This window comes from Asterias rubens, chromosome 2 (genome assembly GCF_902459465.1).
Source record: "Asterias rubens chromosome 2, eAstRub1.3, whole genome shotgun sequence".
NCBI classification, from domain to species: Eukaryota; Metazoa; Echinodermata; class Asteroidea; order Forcipulatida; family Asteriidae; genus Asterias; species Asterias rubens.
In genome coordinates, this window is record NC_047063.1 from 2,484,209 (window position 1) to 2,509,488 (window position 25,280).

The 25,280-nt window shown below is 39.4% G+C and overlaps 1 protein-coding gene across 2 annotated transcripts; it reads right to left on the reverse strand.

The window, feature by feature from the left end:
- Positions 1-697: 697 nt before the first annotated feature.
- LOC117307224 (PR domain zinc finger protein 1-like) lies at positions 698-7,935 on the reverse strand. 2 transcript variants are annotated; one of them, XM_033791910.1, is made up of 2 exons: positions 7,679-7,935; positions 698-2,974 (listed from the first exon to the last, which is right to left on the reverse strand). In XM_033791910.1, exon 2 carries the CDS (start codon positions 2,823-2,825, stop codon positions 1,347-1,349), a length of 1,479 nt encoding a protein of 492 aa, XP_033647801.1. In that variant the 5' UTR covers positions 2,826-2,974; positions 7,679-7,935; the 3' UTR covers positions 698-1,346. The 2 variants fall into 2 exon arrangements, with proteins under 2 accessions (XP_033647801.1, XP_033647802.1); XM_033791911.1 differs by lacking the exon at positions 7,679-7,935 and adding an exon at positions 5,298-5,550.
- Positions 7,936-25,280: the final 17,345 nt, after the last annotated feature.

Below are 25,280 nucleotides of genomic sequence, written 5' to 3' on the forward strand. Positions count from 1 at the left end.
TACCATTGTCACAGTAGTGTCTCGCCACACATGCTAAAAGCGTATTGACCTCTAAGATTCTATTTAGTTTCGGACCAACAACTATAAAGATAAAACATGACAACAGTTTTTAAATCACCAATCGCATGTTGACACAGTCTCATAATAACATGATTAACACAGTGATGAACCATAGTGGATATTAAGTATTCAAACTGGTTGTTATAAAACGTTGATTTGATTACAACCCCCCTTTAATGTGAAAGTATTGAGTTATTTATATATACATTACGCACCATGAAACATTATAGTCTAAAGATAGGCCTACTTCAAATAACAATAATCAACTTGTCATTATGATCGTTTAATTTAGAAGTTCACCCCATGACTGGGGATCGTTTGTCGAGCCGGCTATGACTATATAGCTTTAATATTTGGTATCAAAGTATCCAACTTTTTAATGTGTTCATAACAAGCTTGTTGTTGTGGTGTAAAACAACACAAATTACGTGTGTACAAACTCAGGCAGAAACAGATTTCAACCTGTCAAATACTTGTCGTTTTTAGCCTGAGAACCATAGCAAGATACCATACATTAAAACTCTACAAGAAGACCAAGTTTCTTTTCATTATCAAGTTTGATTTGAAAGTGTCATTCCAGTCCAGAGTTGTTGGGTTTCCTCAAACACCCACCCCCCCCCCCCCTCTTTATCTCCTTTCGGTTACATCAAGAGTAAATATCATTTGATATGAATAAACCGACATAGTCAATCGATGTCCATACATAGCATGCTTGCCACATCTGTCTAATGAAGGGCGCCATACACGGGTAGTGTTACATCCCTGCAATCGAAGTGTCTGACATAAATCGGGATTCAATTTCAACGAAACTTGTTCCTTACAGCTCGAACAAGATCCTTTTTATCATTTCTGAAGAGTGATAAGACAACGAACGTTTCGAATAGAGTGAAATATGTTGTCAACACAGCACCCGAATGGGTGAATTCAACTTGCGTAATAAGACTATGAAATAAGATGCCCGAATGAATGCATGGGGCTGTCTAAACTATACAGTGATGATGCTTAACACTAACTCGATGCATTCACGACCGTTAAAATTAATACAAAAATAACGAATAGTTATGTTGGACATACAATTCATTACAACAATTGTGACTTTTGAAGAAATTCATTTCATAAATATACAATAGACATTCTCAGAGTTATTATTAACATGTCGTGATAATGTACACTTTTTTGTACGTGTTCGTACGTAATCTTGTTTTCAACGAAAAAGCAAGTGTGCGGCTAAATTTTGGCAGAGTTTGCGAACAGTTCAGTGCAATTGGTTTGTGACATTTGCTAATTCAAATGACACAGCGTTCTCCGCCAATTAAATCTGCACGGAGCACAGACGTACCTTTAGCGTAGTGAACGGGGCTCGGTGACCCGCGTGACGACGCGGAGGACGGCGAGGGGAGAGACACTGAAGTGCTGGCCTCGTGAAGTTTCCGGACATGCTTTTTGAGATCAAAGTTTCTGCAGAATCCTTTACCACAGACGGTGCAAGTGAACGGTTTCTTTTCCTGATGGGTGTGCATGTGGAATGTCAGATTGTATACCTGGTGGAAAGCCTTGTGGCATATGTGACATTTATACGCTTTCTCTCCGCTATGGGTCAGACGGTGGTTCTTGTAGTTGCCCTTCTGGTGGAACCCTTTCCCGCAGAACTCACACACGAACGGCTTGAAGTTAGCGTGGATCCTCATGTGGGTGTTTAGCGTCGAACTACGGTTGAACGCTTTGCCACACTCCCGGCACTTGTGTGGCTTTTCGTTGGTGTGGATGATCTTATGTCGGCACAGGGTGCTAGCCTGCCTGAACCCCTTGCCGCAAATCTTGCAGACGAACGGCCGGGCCCCGGTGTGCACGGGCATGTGTCTCGTCAAGTTGTAGTGAGCGTTGAACACTTTCCCGCAGTCCAGACAAGTAAAAGTTTTCTGCTGTCCGTTTTGGGTACGTTTGGCCCTCTGCTGTGCACTTGACGGTGATGTTTTCTCGGTTTTAATTTCCGCTTGGTGAGGGGAGGGAGTGCTGCCGGGGCTGAACTTTGGGGCGTAACTATCAGCCCGAGTCCGCGAGACGGGCTCGGTCCACAGTTGGTCGGTTAAAGTTGAGATTGGACCCTCGAAGTCCGCCGTCGTCTTGAAGGCTGATGGCGAGAACAGCCCAGCAAAGGGAAGGGTCGGATGGGCCGTCAAACTTAGTCTCGAATCGGGGAGGGATTTGAACGGGAAACAATCCATCTTGGGTCCGTTGACATTTGATGCCAGCCACTTAGTAAGATAATGTCCCGTGGTAGTGGCCGAGTAGAAAGGGTGCGGCCGTGTCAGTGAACCGGTTCTACTGTTCATATACAGGGGCAAGCAAGCCATGTTAAGATAATGTTGATATTTAGCCGCTTGTATGTCCATCTCTGACATGTCAACCATGCCGAACATACGCGATCTTGATACCTGGGCCTGATCTCGGGGCAAAACGGCCATAGTTGGCCGGACTGTAGTCGCTCTCTTTGCGGATTCGATAACCCCGACGGACGGGGTCGACTGGGGTGACACTCTCGCCATGGCACTGGGTGGGGGTGATGAAGTCATCGGGGTAGGGGGCGAGTCCAACTTGTCGGTGCCCATGATTCTATCGATGGAGAAACTCAGTCCACGTCGGGGCAACATCCCGGACGACGGTGCAGCACCAGCGCGTCCAGTCGATATCTTTGGCGGTTTGTGCGCGGCCTTCGCCCCCACGGCCTGCTGCTGCTGTCGCACGATGTCAACTCCACAGTCCATGTTTCACAGTGTGAGAGAGGGAGGATGACTGTACGTGTAGTTAGCGTCTTACTTGAAGAACCCTTGCACTCAAGCCAGCGATGATGAAGATGATTGCGGGAGCACCTGACGAGTTCAACGCTCGCTTGAGATGATATCTCTACGGTGATCTGTAACAGAGAACATGGGCAGGGAATTTAATGGGACGAGCCAAATGAGCTGGACGCTGGGCAAGGCAATGTTCCAATCGCCGTGCGTCGGTGCAGGGGGCCTTGCCAGTAACACACCAAAACGTCAATGTAAATAAGTTCCTTATTCGGTACAATTATCACACTATGGACTCTATACTGTTATGTTTACGAAACTGTCGTTTGAAGAAAGGCCTCGTTGACTGCAAAATGATCGCAGTTCATTGACACACAATGGAGATTGCTTATTTGAATAACAGAGCATGTTCCCATTGAACATGTATGTAATAGTTATGTACATACAAATTGACTATCACCAGACTGTAGAAGAGCATGATTTCTTGATGGATTGTATCTTGATCAAAGGCGTTCTTGGTAACAAGAGGTCAACCACGGATGAGCATACCGAGTTTTTTTCAAATCAGAACCTTACTACTAAACAAAACTTGTGATGATACAAAAAAAAAACATTTCCGAGATCCTATGATAAAATCTTATTACAGAGACAGGAAAATAACCCTAAATTGTTCATTTAATTTTGTCAAATGAAGTTGCTTTAAAAATAAAAAGACAAAACAAGTGATTACTTTTTACGATCAAAAACCAAGCACTACCTCGTCGTTCTTTCTGTAAGCCCAATTAGCCGCCAATAAGCCTATAATTAATTTATCATATTATTTCTACGAATGGGCCAGCATTGATTCTTCCAAGTTGACTCATAATTATTAAATCAGGCTGAAGAATAGAATCTTAAATAAATGAATATCTCAATAAAATTATAAAACATATTTTTTAACATGACGGTGAAAAGATTCCGAGATTTCGATATTTTTTGTTAAAAGCAACATTTGATTGATACGCGAATAATTATGGTTTTTCAAACTCTACGAAAAAAAGCAATTTGTAATACTGTATACCAGCAAAATATTCAGCTTTTATATTCATTAACCCCCCCCCCCCCCCCCCCCCTTCATCATTCCCACCCACCGGTATTCTCTAAACAAAAAAGTAATTAACATGAAGGGGGGAAATATACAAACTGGTGTCGATGAAATCATGTCACGTAAAAAAAAATTAAAAAATGAAATCATGTCGTAAGCTCGCGCAAGCATGTTTAACAACTTTGGGCGTTTTCGTTTAGATTACTCGGATGGCGGGCAAATATCTATACCGCTATCCCTTACATTCCCAATCATAACCAGATTCATCTGAAATATATACTTGACAAACAGTCTTAAGTTCATTTAACTAATCAAGTAACAAGAACAGTATTTGTTGCGAATCTTGCACCGGACATAACAGCATATTGAAAACATTCTTTTAACTGGATCATTTCTTGTCCACATGATAGGAAAAGCTTCCTTTTTCCAATAGTGTTGCCAAAGAAAAACATTTAACTATTAAGCAGTTATGAAGATCATTGTCAATAATTTTGAACCGGAATGGCTAATTAGACAGTAGTTATTGCATGCTAAGAGTGAGTAGACAATGTTAAGTCAAAGAGTAATCGTTGGTGAATTAAACTCGACCATCTGCAACGCATTCTACATGCAATAATCAGGTCTAGTGCAAAACAGTTATCAAAAGCAAAAGTTATCAAACGTGAAAAGCATGGTCTTTTGAGGCTCAAAATATAAGATATTTAAGTCCTGTATGTTACCCACGCGTCATTCCCCCCCCCCCTCACAAATCAATGTCACAAAATAGACTGACTTGGTTGTGTAAATCCATGGGACTTGGTGTCTTTTGAGTAGCATTTAGTTTACATATTCATTTTATTTAATTGTTGATTTATGCTGTTTTACTAAACGCACTGAAAAGCGTGGTTGAAACGCGATGAGAGTGTGTATGGTTAACATCTGTGTTTGAGTCCGCGTTGTATTTTTTACAATACATGCTTCGAAAAGCAACACGCAGATCAAATAAGTTGAGATAATATTAGGGATTTTTTTTCTATTTCTGCTGATATGTAATCATGGACGAGAACACTAATACCATCAAATTTTCCTTTTAGAAATAACAATAATGATAATACCAACAGTAACACAAATGCAAATTGCTTGCAGTGTTTGCTTTTCTCCGAATTCAAGTACGATCGATTCATCAACTCCTGAGTAAAGATACTAGCCCATATTACGTTAATTATTATGACAATGAAAAGAAAACCCGTAAAATTAAAGTGACTGTCTTTTGAAACTAACAAGAAATGAAATTCAATATTGCAACAAAGTTATTTCTTCAGTTGTTTATACAAAATAAACACTGATAAAAAAGGCTTACAAAACGCTACGGCTCAAACACTCACCGTCAAAAGAGCAGAATCTTGCCAAAGAAAACCCCCAAAAAGCCAAGCTTCTTCAGATCGACTTAATCCGGTGGAAAAAAAAAACAAGAAAGCTTCACTCTCGGGAAATCCTCCCAGCTCCAGAAATCCTCCCCCAACACACGCAGAGGCTGAGATACTGATGAGAGAGTCAGAGCGAGTGCGAGAGAGCTACTTTTGTTCGCCTCCCGTGGTGATATTACTGATTGCTAGAGTAACATGTCCCACGAAGACGAGTTCGTATGACATACGGAAGACAGATGATCTACCTTTAGTAGGTGTGATGGGAGAGAGTTTGAACTAGGCAAAGCAGACCCGAGCTGTCAATCACTGGCCGACGATGACCAACTGACAAAACGCACTATGGTAAATATTATTCTCCCGTATGCTTGCTTGTACGCCCATGCAACATCAGAGACCCGCTAATCCTCGATTAACCAATCACAGAGCGAGTCGGAGCCGTGGTCATTTTATTTTTTTGTTCATCTCTACTTTTTTTTCTGCTTGTTCATTTTCTCAGTGCGTTCGCTCCCCAGCTCAAATCGCGCGTTAACAGCTTGCTGCTAAACCTCCGTATTATTACGGAAAATTTGGTGTGTGAATTATTTGTATGCTAATTCCGTTAAAAAAAAACATTTACGGAATCTTAAACAAGATTCGGTTATTTGGGTGCGGAACTTTTTCTTTTCCGTAAAATAACGGAATTAATTTCGTTTTACAGTGCATCTAAGATCACAAACATGGCTGCGAAGTCCTATTGTAAATCTGTACAAAAACCATAATTTGAATATTTCGTTTTAACGAAAAAGCACGCCGCGCAATCGATGTTAAGGTATTGTACAGGATTGGTGAGAATAAAAAAAAACACTTATTGTTTAATTTTCGTCCGCCAAGCTTACAAACTAAACAGTACGATACTGGATATAATTTTTTTGCCGAAACTTTCCCCTTGAAACGAAGTCAAATTGTTTCTGGAAACCTAACAAAAAGCTAAACCACAACCACACAATTCGGTTGATACATCCAACATTACGGAGAATGATATACAAGCTGAATTTATTGCGCATGGTTTTTCATTATTATCTCCCGACTCGTGCAACGGATTAAGTAAACATTTTCACAGGTTTGATATTTCATGTACGACTATATAATGGTTGATAACACAAAACATGAACATCGTATACAACTGTTAAAGGCAGTGGACACTATTGGTAATTATTTAAAATAACTATTGCCGTAAAACCTTACTTGGTAATGAGTAATAGGAAGAGATAGTATAAAAAATTGTGAGAAACGGCTCCATCTGAAGTAACGTAGTTTTCGAGAAAGAAGTAATTTTCCACGAATTTGATTTCGAGACCTCAGATTTAGAATTTGAGGTCTCGAAATCAAGCATCTGAAAGCACACAACTTCGTGTGACAAGGGTGCGACAAGGGTGTTTTTTTTTCTTCTTTCATTATTATCTTGCAACTTCGTCGACCAATTGAGCTCAAATTTTCACAGGTTTGTTATTTTATGCGTATGTTGAGATACACCAACTGTGAAGATTAGTCTTTGACAATTACCAATAGTGTCCAGTTTCTTCAAGTCTCTCATACCAATCTCGTTTCTAGTATGTTGCTGTTTAATAGTGAACGATTAATGTTTTGTTGAAGATATATTTGTTCATCCCTGCAGCGAGAAAAAAATAAATTCGATTTTACCCATGGTGTAGGCCTAACCATGTATTTGCTGCCCAATCACGTCTCTTAACTTGGTATTACAGAACACGTGTAAATCATGTGAATACTACATATAAACCAGCAATTATTATTTGTTTGTATCTACTCTGCGGCAGTACACTAATTAAGTTCTCAAAGAACAATTAATTTACACGGCAAATAGATAATTATACACAAGGGGTTACGGCAAACTCAGTATACAAATGGTACCTCAGCATGCAATTCCTCAAATCCACAATCTACATTTTCACTGTTGTATAATGTAAAATGTTGTATAGTTAATAGAGTATATTAATACACAGAGTCTGTGTTTGCTTTAAGTATTGCTGAAGGGGAAACATGCGGATGTTAAATTAGATTCATATTCTTTTCTTGTGAAATGTGCTGTGATATTGTTTGCCCGGGGACGGGGATGAGGCAATACATAGAATAATTAAACAATCCAACTGTTTCAGATTCTGGTAAACAAAAATGTCATCAACACAAGCTAATTTCCACTCGTAATTCAGTTGCGATCTCACTCCCTAGATTCTTTCCAATAAGTGAGAGAAAAAAACTGAAAAGCATCTTGCTTTAGAAATGAGAAGAACGTGTATGATCGAAGTAGAGAAAAAAAAAAGACCTTTTTATAATTCACTCACCTTTGACTAAAAAGTAAAGTAGTAGACAGGCAGGAAGTGAACTGCTACGTACCGAAGAAAAGAGATGATTTTCCAGTTTAAGTCATCACTGTTCTGACAACTGAACAGCCTCTGACAAGCGGTCTATAGCACCCAGATACCACCCAAGTCCTCAAGCTCTCATTGCCCCTCTTTTCGTGAGCATGCACCCAGGGCATAAAGAACGCAACTTGGTGCTATGAAAAGACCAACAAGGCCCCCCAATTAAGGGCGCTAGGGAGCGGGCATGCATACAACGGCCGGCTTACAAACGCAACAATCGGTCCACAATGGACCACAATTTAGACCCGTTTGTTGTAAATTAGTTGGGAGGGGCTGGGATTCCTGATCGTGTTTGCATAGACGCTTTTCCTTTCAACCAAGCTCTAAGACAACAAGACACTAGAAGGGCTGAGGTAGTGAATGGAGACTTGGCCACGCAATCTGAAACAATTCACCAACCATAAGATGGCCAATAACCCCCTTCCCAGAAAGCCAAAGACAAAATGGCGTGAAGAAAAAAAAAAACTGGGAAAAGGGTGTTAACAACCCCCTCTTGCCAAAAGTCTTATTATAAAGCAATTTCCACTGACTGACAGCTGTCCATCTGCTTGTTGACTTCCCTCTTAGTGGTTAAGGATGGGTGCACTTTAAGTTCTTCGTCAGAATGTTCTTCCTCAGGAATGCATCCCAAAAGGAATTTATGGTTCTTTTTTTTTACCCAGTATTTATCTTAAACAACCCAACCTGCTCAGGGCCTGACCAATAGCCCCCCCCCCCCCCCTCCCTGTGGCAAAAAAAAGCACAAGAAGTAAAGAAACCTGTTGTATGCAGTCTCAATTATGTCGTTTAGAGCAACACCTCGTTAACGGGTGATGTTACTTTAGGACAATACCCACAACTTGGTGAGGGGGGCATTATGTCTATTATTCAACAATTCCATGAAAGAAAATGTTGGATCCGAACTCCCTGAGGGACGGGCTGGATAAAGTAGGGGGGAGCTTGGTTGAGTCTAGAAATAAAAGGTACGTCAGTTGTTCACCTGGATGCGATTTCCTCGACAATGATCGGGTATTTAGACCCGCGTGGGTTATAGTTTTGTAAGGTTAGGGACCCGTGGGGTTTTCATGCTTAACTTCGCATCCCTAAATGGAAGCAAGGGGCACGCGGGTGGATCGGGTGCAGAATGGGGGCACTAATTTCATGCGGGTTAGCGTACCAGTAATGTGGGTCTCAACCAAACTGATTCGTGTTTTGGGTTTCTGTGCTCCTACAACACTAAATTGGCAGTTTTCTCTTCGTCACCTTTAACTCGTTACTTTCGTAGAAAGTATCAGAGTAAAGGCTCATTTGGCTACGAATATAGTATCAAAAGAAAGTGCTCAATCCTCAAGCTTTGCTGTAGGCCCATGCATAGTTTTGAATATCTTGCTCCAAAATCCTCAAATTAATTTAAGTCGGAATGGGTTACAGGGTTACAGGGGTTTACAAAAGGTAATGGTGAAAGAACTCCCTCGTGATATTATTCCATGAAATGCTTTACTTTTTGAGAAAACATTAAAACAATTGAAGTGTGTGCCTTTAGACAATACTGTTTACCGATGTTGTGCGATTGCTTTAAAATAACCACAACCTCTCTCTCATATTTGAAATTGAGCAAGGCATTTTAAAAACCCTCGTGAAGTCTTTTTATGTATACACTGGCAATTCAAAAAGGCACACACACCAGGTGCTCCGGTCGTCTCAACTCCACATATCAAACTCCCCCAACCATACTGTGTTTCAATATCAGCATATCGCATTGTATCCACAGTCCAGCCAAGCAAGCTCACATTCAATAGAAAGGTGAATGATTAAGGACAGAAGAGGAAGGGGGTATAGAAGAAGAAAAAAATGAATACATTTAAAAAAAAAATCTGCCGGTGCAATCATCCAACAGTGAGGACAATCACTGAGGGTAGGGAGCAAGGGGGGAAGCTTTTATCACTCACTGTGGGCAAGCTCATCCTAACTACAACGCCCGGAACACGGGAAGCTTAACCAGTCTCGGTCTAATCCTCCGCGAGTTCCCTCCGGCCCCGGCTCCCTCAGTCGCCCCGGTCACAAGCTCCCCGCTCCGATTCCCTAGCGGTGCGGGATTTTGGCGAACACACTAATCCTCAGCGAAAAAGAACTCGTCGCCGACTACATCTTATAAAACCTTAATTTGTCTCCACCTCTATCTAAACATCGTTAGGAGACAAAGACTGGGGTTGATTTAAAAGTAAAATCAAATTATGCTGATACGGAGACGGGGGATGCATAATAACCAAACTATACAACAGCATCAGCAACAGCCGCGCTCAGGGTTTCCGCAAAATCCATTTCTTTATATTTTAGCAGTGGGGTGAGAATAAAAAGCTATCTACTTGATTGTGCGGACTTATGTCCCACCGTGTTATGTGCCGTGTCACTGCCGGGCGTATCTTTTTTTTTCTTCTAACCAGAAACGAATGAAGTGGGAATTACAATGAAAAGCCCCCCGTTCTGGGTAAGATTGCAGTTTGGAATGAAACATAGGCTTATTGCTGTACCGTAAACAGTCAGAAATAATCACTTTTTGATGGTGAAGTTTGAAGCCTTTAGTCTAGGCGAGCTTTAGAATTTGGATTTAATTTGGCGAAGGATCATCTCGGTACATTAAGGTGCATAAAGACAGAAATAATGACTTCAATAAATATGCATTTGTAAAGAACGTGTCATCTCATAGTGGAATATAATTTATAAAAAAAAATGGGGAAAAACACAAAATATCTGCAACTAAACATGTAAATGTAAAATGGAAACAATTGCGTCAGAGTTCATTTATCCCGTATCGCCTCTTCAAGTTCAATGCTTTTCAATGTGATCAGGAATTTGCACATTATGTAACTGCAAATCAGACTTCAAAAATGGCTTTTGCATTGCAACTAACAAAAGGGGATTTAAAGGGACATTTTGTCACATTATAAAAGGAGAATCGCTCTGGAAATGATTCAACTTCACGATGAAGGTGAGATGGTTTGCAGGTTGGAATTAAGCAACGAACAAGAAGAAGTTAACATGACAGTTTGCATTTTGTCCTAACAAAATATTGTAAAAGTAATTAACTCGTTTTTTTTTTTATATATATACAAGTATAAACTTTACAAACTAATGACAAAGGAGTCACTGTTTGCTTTTGCCCCCATCTTTGATGTTTGTTGTAAAATTAAATGCATTCTGGTCATTGTTTTAAGAATGACGATGGTCGTTGGGTTCGAATCCCACCCGACATGTGTATTTTTGTCACATGACTCAAAGTACTGTGTACAGAGTGGTTCAAGGGAGGAAACCTTTGGCAAGTGTCAAAGACCAGTCTTCTCTGAAAATTTGGGCCCAATTGGTCATCGAAGTTGCGAGAAAACAATGAAAGAAAAACACCATTGTTGCATTCTTGACGTTTATGTTTCAAGTTCTGGTTATAGTGTTTTCTTAATTTTTAAAAACACGGGATGTTGAAGTTCATGTGTTTGTATCATAATGAATAATCAGAAATGAAATGAAATGAATGGAATGAAAAATACTTATTTGAGAGAGTGTTTTATTGTCCTCAAAGTATTCTGACTTTTGTACACTTATTTATCCGACCAGCGAATATTCGAAGACCACGTTATGAACACATTATGTTACTGTAAAGAAATAGAGATGGATACGTCGGAGAGATAACCAGGCCCGCATGCTTTGTTTTTAAAAGGCAAAAGAAGGGCACCAAGGCATTTTCTCCTTGGTAAAGGGCACCCAACGAGAAAAATTGTTAATAATAATTAAATAATAATAATAAAACCATTCTTATATAGCACATATCACCGTGAGATCCCTATGCGCTGTAAAAGGAAATCAACAATTATTGTACAAAGTAAACAGATATGTTTTAACCGGGTTTTGAATTGCTCTGGTGTCTCATCTGAAGCATTTCGAGGGCACAAAGGCAATTACCAAGGTGGCATGTATAGGCAATCACCTTCATTTCCTCCATGGTCAGTCCTCCGTCCTACCGCGGTGGGTTTTGGACCAGTCATGCAAGCCAACCAGACGGGACGGGATTGCGGGACTGAACGGTACATGAACGACTGACCGAGAGGTGAAGAGGTTGAGACATTACAACAGCGAGATAGAAATTAAAATAAAAACAGTTGTCATATCTTTCGTGAACACTGAACATCTGTTTACATAAAATATGCATTTCAGATTCTTCAGATAAACATTGGGACAACACAATATTGTCATGTGAATATCCAAAAGTCCGAATCATCGGTAACTTTGGTTGCTATACAACACAAAACAGTTAAATAATAATAATAATGGACACTTAATAAAGCGCCGGTATCCGCCGCAAGCGGCGCTCATGGCGCTACTCTACGAAGGAACAACAAGCAATGAAAGTAGCAAACCACAAAAATAAGAAAATAAACTTAACAAAAAGCTCCTCAATGAAAATGAGTTTTTAAACTGTTCTTGAATGTGTTGAGTGATGTGGAGAGTTTTACAGTGTCCGGGAGGGAGTTCCACCAGCTTCCTCCCTGTCAATACCGTTAACGTGTTTTTGGCCCCCGTCCCTACCCAGGTGTTGTGTTGTGTAGCGAGGGGGTTCGACGTTGTGTTTGACCGCAAGAGGGATGAGGTTACCTGTTTCAGTAACAGAGATATAAGTATAGGCCCACTATAAAATTACTGATTTTGTTCAAGTTGACGTTATAATGTCCCAGAGCTTATTTGTAATAGAAAAAAGCATAATATGAGGTATTTATTCTGTTGGGTTGCTTCCATTTTGATTTTTGGTTTTCAATAATGCACAAAAGGCTTTTCAAAAGTTTCAGCATTTTTTCTCGTGTAAAACCTAGTCAGAACAAGAGGCTTATTCGAAAGTATTTTTCTTTGTTCTGTCAGCGTGAGCGCCATGTATAGCCTGTTTCTAACAGTCTGTTTAAAAATGTAATTACATTTTCTCCTATATAATGCCTAGGGATTACATACTTTGGTTCTCCCCCCCCCCCCCCCCCCCCCAAGGTACTTTGAAATAAGTCTTTCGAAATGGTATTAAGATGTGTTCTTCACCTTTTTTTCAATTGTTGCGATTACGGAGACACAACCAAATAAAATGGCACTAAATGGTCGCTGGGGTGACCGCAGACCACATACATTGACCCGTGTTTTTGATTGGCAGGTTATGTATACAACAACGAGACCGGACCCCTGGTGAGGACGCAGCCTGGGGTTCAAGACAAACGCCTTGAGTTGGAAGCGATCGACGGTACAAAACGTGAGGCGATACACGCCAAGGAAAGTACGTGCACGATGGTGTAACCACCCCGTTGGCTAAGGGGAAGATGTGACACACCAAGGACGGGTAGGAATAAAGACAGAGGACAGTGAACAAGAGACTCACACAAAAAAATAAAAATTACCAAGACAAAAAATACAAGTTCCAACAGATCAATCCCAAGGATAAATCATTGATGAATAACTCATAGAATAGTGTAAAGAAGAAGGGCAAGTTAGAATAATGATGTTTCCAGGGGAGAAATTCAATACAAATAATATAAGAGAGTAGGGTCAGATCAGGTCATTTTCACGACGTCTGATTTTTTGTTTACCGAATGTGTGCGCGTCATTTTTTTTTTCTCCATTTTTATGGCGAGATGACAATTTAGTGAATAATCATTAAATGTGCTTAATTGGAATGCTTATTTGTTCTCTTATGCGGGACTTGTGAATTCAGACAACAGTGTTACGGGAAATTGTTGAAATACTATGTTTTTGTCGTTTTAATTGTGAATAGTTAAGCAGGAATAGTACAAATGTAGATTAGGCCTAATATTAATGTTCAATTGACACATAATCGTCATTATCGATTTTGCTGTAATTTCTTCTGGCATTAAATTTGTCGAACCAATCGGTCTCTATATCTGAACGGGACACATAACTAGCAATTTGCCAAAACTCTTCCCAGTCGTTAACATCCAACCAAAGCCTGGTTCACCCTGCCAATGTGAATGTGATACAAATGTTGACGTCACAAATTCGCCAACGAATAGTTCGCAACAGTTGCACTGTGTTGAACTGTGTTAAACTCCTCAAAAACAACCATGTGACGTCATTGTTAGCGTTCGCATTCGCAAGAAGGTTACGGTGCTTAACATATACAGCAAAGTATGGGGCACAGACATATTCAAAGTTGAAAAAAGGGTCACAACAAAGCTTCGTTTAGTTTAACTTGCAGTAACTTTTTAGTTTTCTTTCTTCTTAGTCCACGTATTCACAGACTTGTTATTTTATGCATAAATATGTTGGGATTTGGGTTTTTTTTCTTCAAAGGGAGACAAATGTTGTGATGACCGTTAGCAAACAGTCCAAGCAAATTCTGATGTTAAAGGCAGTGGACACTTTGGGTAATTACTCACAATAATTATTATCACAAAACCTTACTTGGTGATGGTGAGAGGTTGATAGTGTAAAACATTGTAAGAAACCGTTCCCTTTGAAGTAATGTAGTTTTCGAGAAAGACGTTGAGATACACCAAGTGAGAAGACTGGTCTTTGACAATTACCAATAATTTTCACTGCCTTTAAGTGAATGAGAAATGTAAAATACCGGACCGATGTAACTCAACGACAGATTGACCAATGATGTAGACAATTACTTGAATGATAGGAAGTTTTCTCGATTTTCTTGTAATCGTCGAAGTGACGAATTAAGACGCAAGACACAAGTGAACAATGATGTGCTCAGACAAGATAGTTCTGAGAAAAGCTGCAGGGGGAGATTGTGAATTGCTTCATCGTCCCGCTGAGTGGAAGATTAAGCTTTACCGTTTTAATACACAAATCGATGAGTTGAATTCGTGCGGTTACTTTATCAAAGAAACACCTTTAAATGTGTGGTTTAGATTTGCTGACAACCCGAACATATTAGTTTATGTATCTGTTGATTGGTTGATTTGTTTATATTTGTTTCAATCATTATATAGTTTAATTTTCGTTTTTATTTTATTTATATATTTTTTTATGAAGTGAGAAGGGTAGGTGACCTCTTAGCGTTCGATCTAAACCGGACCTTCGTCAAAACATGTCAATTTATAGCAAAAAAGAAGAGCAAAGGGTAAGGGACGGTATCCAGGAAAAAAGCGGGAAAACTATAGCCAACAAAAGTTACTAATTTATACAAATTTGGTGGTTAGGAACCAATGAGAGTGAAATGTATGGTCAGCATAGTTTATATTTATTTATTTATTTGTTTATTTATTTATTTATTTATTTATTTATTTACTTATTTATTTATTTTTTTATTTTTTTTAATTTTTTCTCTTGATGTGGAGTTATATTACTCCGTTTATTCAACATTCATCAGCAAAGGCATACATCAAATAAACACACTATCAAAAGACACTCCGGTAAATACTTCTAATATATAACAGGCACAGTAAGTAACAGAAGCTCAGAAAATAACAATAATAATAAAAACAATAAACAAAATAATTAAATAGTTAAATGAATACCTCTATTATATATACAAATATCTACAATTTAGCGTGACTCGGGAATCACGTGGTTCGGGAAAAAAACAAAACTGACAACAACAAAAACAAAAATTAGAAAAACATGATACATTTGGGACAAAGGAAATAACTTGGCCCTTGGTAAAACAGGCAATTAGTAATTAAAACTGACTTCGTCCTTAGTGGTGAAACACAAAGCATTGTTCCTAGTATAGCGATTTTTGAATGATTCTGGTTTTAACCTGTTCTTTTCCATTTATTTATTTATTTATTTATTTATTTGTTTATTTATTTATTTATTTATTTATTTATTTTTGCTTGGGGTGGGGGTAGGAACGATCACCAACACCATGCTGGAACTTCGGGCAGACACACAATGGACTTGTCAACACTTTCAAGGGGTTGTATTTGCACCCTTCTTAGTCCTGTTCAACAGGGCCACTTCGACTCTCTCAGAGGTGTTTTGACCAAACGTCCGGACAATAGAGGGAAGCTAGTGAAGCGCAAAAGACGATTGGTCTTTCTATTGGGTTGTCAATTCGCCAGGCTGTTTTGAAAGCCCTGGCTGCCAACTGGGACGCGAACCACGGGAGAGAAGGGGGGGGCTTTCAACCCGGCAATTGTTGTTTTTGTCCCAATTAAATGTTGTGGAAACGGGCAATCATGTGCTCTATTGTGGGATGAAAAGACAACTGGCAAGAAGGGCATCTACGACGGCAGCACACTAATGAGAGCAAAGCCGATTCAGTCAGTACTACTGGAGTGGGTTATATGCTTGTCACCATCCTTCTGTATAGGGTTAGAGAAGAGGATGACGGGGTGACATCAGGGGAGCAACAAAACACAGCTTTTGGATGGGGGGGAAAAGTATCACCGGACTGGAGATTATGGCCGGGAGCCACAAAAGCCGCGACCTCGCAATTAAACTCTAATTGTTTCGTTGGCACTATACACCCCCACTCGGTTGGGTCCACTGGGTATCAATTATTGGTGTCTCTCGAGAAGGTGATCAATATTAATTGTGGAGCAGTTAATTTTAATTGGCGATTAATTTCTCCCAGTGAGCCCCGTCGCTCAACAGATGAAAGCACCCGAGCTAAGAATTATAGGATCCCTCCGAGCCAAACTGGCCCACATTCGCCCATTGCGCGGTGCCCGTCGGTGCTTTCCTCCCGTGCTTACATAGACAAGCACACACCGATCCACTGTGATTAGAAGGGTGGTCTTAAGACTTGTTAAACGGTTCAATTTGGAGGGAGGTTTTCTTATTTATCCGATCTATAGTAGAGGTTTCTCTTGGTAAATGAAAAAAAAAATGGAAACCGGTTTGGGAGTTGGGGGAGGGATGTCCGTTATTCGCTTGGATAGGCACGGGGGAAACTGCCCCCAAGTTAAACCCCTCTATCGTTCCCAGTGGACTTTCCTAGTGGTGCCACGCGTCCCTGGGTGACACACTTACCGGCACGCCCCCTTCGACAAACACAAATACACACTGAGTATGGTGCAGCAAAGCCTTTGATTAGTTTGATTTTGCAGCCCCCCAAAAAAAATCATTAGAGCCTCATCATTTACAAACTGCCTTAATTGACGGCAATTAACCCGTATTTGGGGGGAAATCATCACCAAATTATCTCAGCTTCATGAATGGAAGAGACGGTGGGGGAGGGAAGGTAGTGAGACGGGGGTCTGCCATTAAAGTGCATCTTGCCCCCCATGGCATGAACCAACACTTGGGGGATAGCCGCAGCAGAGAGTCAGTTTGGATGCGGGCTACATCTCTATAGTGTGAGTGACCGGGAATGGTGTGCCAATTATTACCAGAGTCACGTGTAATAGTTAAAAGTTGCTTGGTAAAAAAAAAAAACCACTGACATTTAAACTCGATTATTTAAACAGCCGTCGTGTGACTGAAAATAACAGGAACTGTGAGACTGAAAAACTACAGTGAGTGGAAGAAAACAAAAACACAGAGAGTCACATGACAGTTGCAGTTGTAAAACTACTCCGTCCTCATTAAGTAGATTTATCTTAGAGTTATCTTTTAAACAAAGTCCAGGCTTCATATTAATAGTGGCTGTCTATATAACGTGCATATACGTCACCAGTGACGCTCAAGGTGCTTCAACATACAGTATCTTCCTGCAAGGTATTTGGATGTGGACCTATAAGTATAGGACCTACTCTTTTTAGAAAAAAGGAGTCGTGTATATCAACTTGAGTGGAAACTAAATAAAGTAAGCAAATAAATAAGTAATCAATAATAAAAAAGAAAATAAGAAAACAAGAGCAAATAAATCAGCAAAACAAGCTGGTTATTTTTGAGCATTATAACTCCTTCTTGGTTACATACCACACCAATGTAACAGTTGTTTTTTTGATTAGACTTTACTGGGTCGGCAAAAAGCCGACAAAACAAAAATCTCGAATGGCAGATTTTGAAGAAGGAAACAAAATAGATTAACAAGGATGAAATCAAAGTGAAAAAAAAAAAAAAACTTAAAGACAATCTGCATCAAATTGTCAGATGCGAATCTGGCCCAATTCAAAGACATTGTTTGTAGCCAGTCGAAAAAAAAAAGGAACAAAACATCCCCAGGATCCAAGGATCAGGTATTGGCGGAGTTCGAAGATCGGGTATTGAACATGACATGCGACGCGCAACCGGTAAACAGTCGGCGCCGACCGAAACCAAGAGACAAACTCTACGTGAGCTGAAGGTTTGACTATCCCAGACTGCTCCCTTCGCGCTCTAAACACGATCTCCCCGCTCGGGCTAAGATATCACTTTCCCGCCGTATGTTCTGATTAGTGAACTTAGTTTGTCTTGTCGCATTCAATTTCTTTTCTTGCGGTGCCCGTATTTGCCACATTTCCAGTGTTTGTGTGGTGATGTTCCACATCGTGTGACGGCACATTCGTTTGGGTGGATTTTGTGATATTCGGTACTGAATTGAGGTGCGTGTGTATCTCTTTTGTCGAAACGAGAACTTTCAAGCTTGATGCTTCGGTAGAAAAGACAAACGTTATCTGGTTTTAGATATCGTGAAACAGCCTCATCTTTAATAAACTGTCACTTTAGCGTGCCTGGCGCTTATTATAGTATCTTTTTACACTTTAAGGTATGGACACTTATGGTGATTACTAAAAAATAAATTTGAGCATAAAAATCTAACTTGGTAACGAGTAATGGAGAGCTGCTGATAGTAAAAACGATTTTTAGAAACGACTTTATCTGAGGTAACGTAACTTTTGAAAATTAGGTAATTTCTCACTCAAATTTTTACAGACTTCGTCTCGGTCAAGAATCAGGCCTCAACGGGTTTAAACCACTAGTAAAACCTCACCATAAATATTGATTCCCTTATTAAGGTAGGGTCATAGATTAGTGTTCGACAACGAAGCGTAAGAATAAAGAAAGATACAGAAAAAAGTACCTATGAAAGTTTCAACTGAATACAGTGTATCTTTGTTGAGAAAACATTTTTTACAAAAGTGTATTATTATATATATTTTCACAAGAACATTGAATCAATCAATCTACAATGTGACAGCGGGTATACCAAACCACATCTTCTGGCCGCAGCATTCGCGAACGGACATCACGGACATTTGTTTCTCAGACTTGAATGTTTTGTAAAAACGTTTTGTCGAACCCACATTACCGCAAAGGGAATTATGTCTCAAAATATTGTATCCTATCAACAGCTTAAAGACACTGGACACTATTTGTAATTGTCCAAGTCCAAATATTTTGAGTAATTACCAATAGTGTCCACTGCCTTTAAGCCGCTAAATGACTCCAATGTTTTCATCATGATTTATTTATAAACACTTTAGCTCCTTCTATATTATGTGTAAAATGTTCATGGGTTTTCAAAGTGATTTATTTATAAACACTTTCAGCTCCTAAATGTGTAAAATGTTTAAGCGTTTTTAAGGTGTTTTATTTATAACACTTTCAGCTCCTAAATGTGTAAAATGTTTAAGCGTTTTTAAGGTGTTTTATTTATAAACACTTTCAGCTCCTAAATGTGTAACAATGTTTATGCGTTTTCAAAGTAATTTCTTTTTTTTTATAAACACTTTAGCTCCTAATGTTAAATGTCCATGCGTTTTCAAAGTGGTTTATTTATAAAACACTTTAGCTCCTGATGTTAAATGTCCATGCGTTTTCAAAGTGATTTATTTATAAACACTTAAAAGTCTTACAAACGTGTAAAATGTTCATGTTAATGTATGTTTGCATTGTTTAACACAAAGCGTTTAGATTATAACTGCAACGTAATGTCAGAGTGTCAGTGTGTTTGCCGCAAGTTAGTGTTTTTTTAGGCAATAAACGCGTCATACGTTAAAGGCACTTTACACTTTTGGTAATATTTCGATGACCAGTATTATCACTTGGTGTATCACAACATTTAATGCCTAACCATGGCAAATCTGTGAACATTTTGAATCAAATGGTCATCCAAGTTGCAAAAGAATTGAAGGAAAAAACAAACTTCTTGCAGATCAAACAACCAATCAAGGTGCACAAATACAAAACGCGCAAACTTATTATTCCTATAAATTGCAATACAGCTGAAAACAACGACAGTAATCCGCAAGTACAGAAAAAAAATATATATATAAAACTCGACGGAAAGCATTTCAATATATTTTTTTCCCCAAACCGATTATACTTAAACAAAGTGACAACAAAAATGAACAGACAAAAAAAACGCTGCCAAATTTGAGTTCCTGTTTCCATGAGAGATTGTCGCCACATCTCAATTTCCATAAATACATATGAATTTGATCTTGATAATTACATTAAATCCGTAAGTACATAGGCCTGCGGACTTTTACACGAAATAATACACACACACAAAACGTCCTTGCGATTAGACCTCGACGTATACACGACGGTCACATTTTTTAGGTCACAGCGCGCTTTAAACCGCCCTCTGTTGACATAAGTTAATTTCGCATACAAGGTTTTCTTGACTCTGGCCCCACAAGTGATTTGGTTAACGTATTTTAAGTGAGAACGCAAATGGTTTAAATCCCCACCAGGGATCAAGAGAGTGTGCAGAGACAAGCAGTCGCCCGGACACCACTCTCATCATCTTTATAGAAAGTGGCTCAGGAAATCGCCTTTGCCATTGACTTTTTTGGGGGGTACAAAACTGAAAGAAAATTGTAATTGAGTCACGACAAAAGGTTCATTTCCCCCCTACGCGAAACCGAAAACAACATTCTAACCAAATTCGTCTCGGGAATAAGCCAGCATCCTCGTGGGTGTATGATGGACTGATATATATATATATCATCCTAACCGCCTGTATAGGGTCACATAGGTGATAAGTAATAAAAGGGGGAAATATTATTCAAACTGATATGCACCTTAATTGAACGGACAGTCCGTCCAAGGTAAAAGCACCGGAGATGCTTTCTGCCTTTGAATAACAGAAGACGAATTAGCCGAGGTACGGTTGCGAATTGTCGGCGTATGATGATGACACAGAGTCACTGACCACGGAGAATTGCGACCCCCATTGGTATATAGGAGTCGTAATATTTTGACAGTTTGATATAATTACGTAGATTCATGATCATCAGATCGCGGGGACCGATTGAGCGCAAGGAGGGGGGGGGGGGACAGAATCCAAAAGAATACTCAGGAATCCTGTTTTTTGTTTCAGCCAAATCTCAAGCGGCAACACCGGTGTGAAGACGGTTTAAAAACACCGGTATTATCCTCTTTGATCACTAGGAAAGGTTATCATGTAAACCCTTTTTGGAACTACAAACTCCGCGGGACATCAAGGAGGTAGGAGAAGGGGGGGGGGGGCAGGTTGTGGAGGGAATAAAAGAAACTGACGAGATTGGATCATCGCAAATGCGAAAGGGTTATTCATAGTTGAAGGTAGCTATCTCCCTCCGTATCGACTCCAGCAATCTACTCGGACCTGCTTAGCTAAACCAACATCATCATTCTTTTCATTTTGTGATTTTAATTAGTGATGAGTGTTTTGATTGTGACGGTGCAAGCAAGCCGGGAACCGCCAGGTATGAACTGACGGGTGGACCCAACGGGTTTCCTCTGCAGATCGGAAAAGTTCTTCTTATACTAAGGAATTATCATTGTCCTCTCTGATGTGTCTATGAAAACTTTGATACAATCATTCTGAGAGGTTGTCCTGTCATTATTAGAATAAAACACTGATTGGGTATAAAAGATATTCAAGAGACAATTATCTTGATCGCCCAGTTTTAATGTCGGATATCCGTCCCAGGGACGCATCGTATTTAACCTATTTGTTAACTCCTTGCGGGTCGTCGTCTATATAAACGCGCGGTGGTCAAGTCTTGAGATTAACTTTGATTTTTTATTTATTTTATTTTTTCAAGCTTGGAAGAAAACAAATGTTATGTGAGCGTGGATTTTTGTTTTAAGGCACCGGACACTATTGTGAATTACTCGAAATAATTGTTAGCATGAAACCTTACTTGGTAACGCGCTATGGAGAGCTGCAAGTTGATAATATAAAACATTGTGAGAAACGGATACCTCTGAAGTAACGTAGTTTTTGAGAAAGAGGTAATTTCTCCTTCAGTTCATAGCCATTATTTTCATTGGCATTTGAAAGAACGCAAATTTGTGCAACAAGTTTTTTTTTTTAATCATTACATCTCTTGCAACTTCGATGACCAATTGAGTACAACTTTTCACCGGTTTGTTATTTTATGCATTTGTTGGTATACACCAAGACAGAATATCTGGTCTTTGACATTACAACATCAGGGCCCCAATTTCATAGTGCTGCTAAGCACAAAAATTTGCTAAGCATGAAACTTCTTCCTTGATAAAAACAGGATTACCAACCAAATTTCCATTTGTTGCATATTGCTTGTTACTGGTATTTAGCTGTTGTTTGCTTATCCTGAAAATCACGTGGAAATTTTGATGGTAATCTTGTTTTTATCAATGAAGAAATTTCATGCTTAGCAAATTGTTGTGCTTAGCAGCACTATGAAATTGGGCCCAGGTGTCCACCGACCTTTGTAGGCCACTTACTTGAATCCCCAGTGGCCAATTAAAAACCATAGCAGAAGCGCGGTTTGGAAAAAGCTTTTTATACATTGAGTTATTATATTTTTGTTAATATCAATCACAATTAATGCAAATTGTTTGGGTGTTGGTTTCTTGGTGGTGCTGCTTCTGTTAGGCAGACCAAAATGGATGACTTGCAGAGCGAGCATTTTACTCTTTTGTCCGAGTGGTGTCAGTTTTTGAGAGTGAAAGTCACACAATTTTTGATCTGAACAATTGAGAGAAATTTAAAAGATGAAATTAATGACTAGGTAAGCCGACAGTAAATGTCTCTTACGCAGTGTTGGTCAAAATAATTATAACAACGTGCCGTGTGAACGTTTTCAACCAGCACTCTTAAAAATGAGAAAGGAATTTTGCTTTTCTCTTTGACTTTGTGAAAAGGATCTTTCTGCGCAAAATGTTCTCATACCATGAACATCTGACGTCTGAGGCTCGTGAATAGTAATCAAGCAGCCAATTGAGGCAATAATGGGCCAAAAACAACGCGAGAGGGCGCCACACCACCAATCAACAAAGACTCTAGCCTCCGCAAAATACTTAAGCGCGTTAGTCGTGATATATGGGCCTAATAAGGACCAATCACCAATAGACAAGCAAGCACGTAATAATTGTTTGTGAAGTAGTCTATTCCCTTTCTATATACTTTTGATATTCAGATTGCAATGTTATCAATGACAAGGTATTTGGTTTACAATTGTTGGTATGCCCAAACAAAAACATAATTTGAGGTTTAAATAATGCCAGAAGGCACAGTTTTATGATTTTCTGTGTAATTTCCAAGATTTTTGTTAAACAATAGCAATGAGTTTATTTTTAACTTAGTCGATTCTATATCAACTCTAGAGATATCTTTCGTACCCACAGGTATACATGACATTGATTGTAAGTTTTCTTTCAATCACGTTTAAGTTTTCCTGTAACTAACGGAAATCAACACTGTGTTAGAAAAGGTTAATATAGTTCCAATATTGCTACGCGCTCCCCTTTGTGGTTTTAATTCCACTACAATTGTATATGTTCCCAATATTGCGAGATATATCCAGGGGATTTCAGTCATTGCAAAAAAACATTGGACTCGAGGTGGGTCGAGAAATTCCCGTAACAGGGGAACAAGTTTACAACCAAATAAATCACCTATGAAAATATAACAGAATCTAATTGCAATGTGTCTGAGAAACATTGTTTTCCTTTCACACGATGTACATTGTATAATTAGCAAGGGACCCTTGCTAAATCGACGTCGTCTGAAAAGGGCTGTTAGGCAATCCGCATGAAGCTAACACTTGCAACAGTCCAAGCGACTTGTAACAAAACAAAGGCAAATACTTGCCTAAATGCCATGTAAAAAGGGAACATAGCAAAGTTTAGTAATTTGGGTTGAAATAGACATCGGGATCAAACCAGACTGAAAGATTATTCATTATACATGAAACTAAGTCTGTCTTTGAACACCCAAGCTTCAATGTATTCAACACAACTTTTACTATCTGAAACAGCATCAGATGGATTGATCGCACTATTAAAGACACTGAACACTATTGCATAAAATAACAAACCTGTGAAATGTTGAGCTCAATCGGTCGTCGGAGTTGATCTCACTTATACAAACATGTTATCATTTCCATCTACTAAGTTTGAGCTCACCGATTTAGACGTACTCGTTTTTATATATTATGTTATCTTATTTTAAACCTATATACATAATTATTACAATGATTACAAGTTGGACAGCGCTTCTTTTTTTTTTTTTTTTTAGATGATCTTCTCCCATCAAGGGAACTCGATCGGCAAACTCCCACAAGGGGATATAAACACCAAGCTGGCAACAACCAATCTCTCTCAAACAAACATTGGTTTAACGTCTATGATTTACGAATTGCACAAAATCAAGAAATGTGATTAAATAATAGACGACAATATTTATTCTAGTCATTGTGAAATCAGCGGTTAGCTGAGGGATTCGAACCCACAACTTGCAAGTCCTGCAGTCTAACCACTTGACCACGGTGACTGTAAAGGTAACACAAAAGTACCACAAAACCTGTCATCTTAAGATGCGTATACAACCAAGACCCCTGCCAAAGATAACAATACCAATCATTTCATGGCAAAACAGATTGTTTTAAAACTCGTATCCGAAACGGCTTCAACTTACATCTAGGCAAGTTTGAAAAGGCGGACAACCACCAACTTCTCAAAAGGACCCAAATGCTATAGACATATCAAGTGTTACTAGAACATTGCAAGACACGGAATTTTATATTTTTCCTCATCTATAATGGATCAGTATATTATTTGGTTTCTTCGACTATCAAGACGGAGTTTGAAATGGTGGACAACCGCCAACTTCTCAAAATGACCCAAATGCTAGTCATCATATCAAGTGTTATTAGAACATGGCAAGACATGGAATTTTATATTTTTCCTCATCTATATGGATCAGTATACTATTTGGTTTCTTCGACAGACAGGGGGTTTAGATTATCAAGCCGGAGGGAGACTTTTGTCTAAAACTCCCGGAGGGTGCTCTGGTCACGTTCATATTAATCAATGTCTGCCATTGAGGAAAAAGTGACAGGGAATTCAGACTGCGATTCGGCATCCCCCCGTCTCTCACCCTCTCCCTCATCACAGTCTCTTATATCTGGACGGCAAGAATCAGGCGAAAAATTATTTCCCGCGCAATCAAACGTCAGAAAACATTTTCACAGGTGGGATCGAATTATGACAGGCCGACCACTCGAACTTACGCCTGTTATCGAATTTCACAATTGAGAAGCGATTTTTATGACATTTCTCCGGCGTTATGCAATTATTCCCCTTTCCTCATCTCCCCAAGCGACCATTGAACCCATCGCTTGATGTGTAAAATGCTCACTTGATCGACAGACGTAATAAGATGGGGCATATTAACTCGCATGAGAGACCGAGT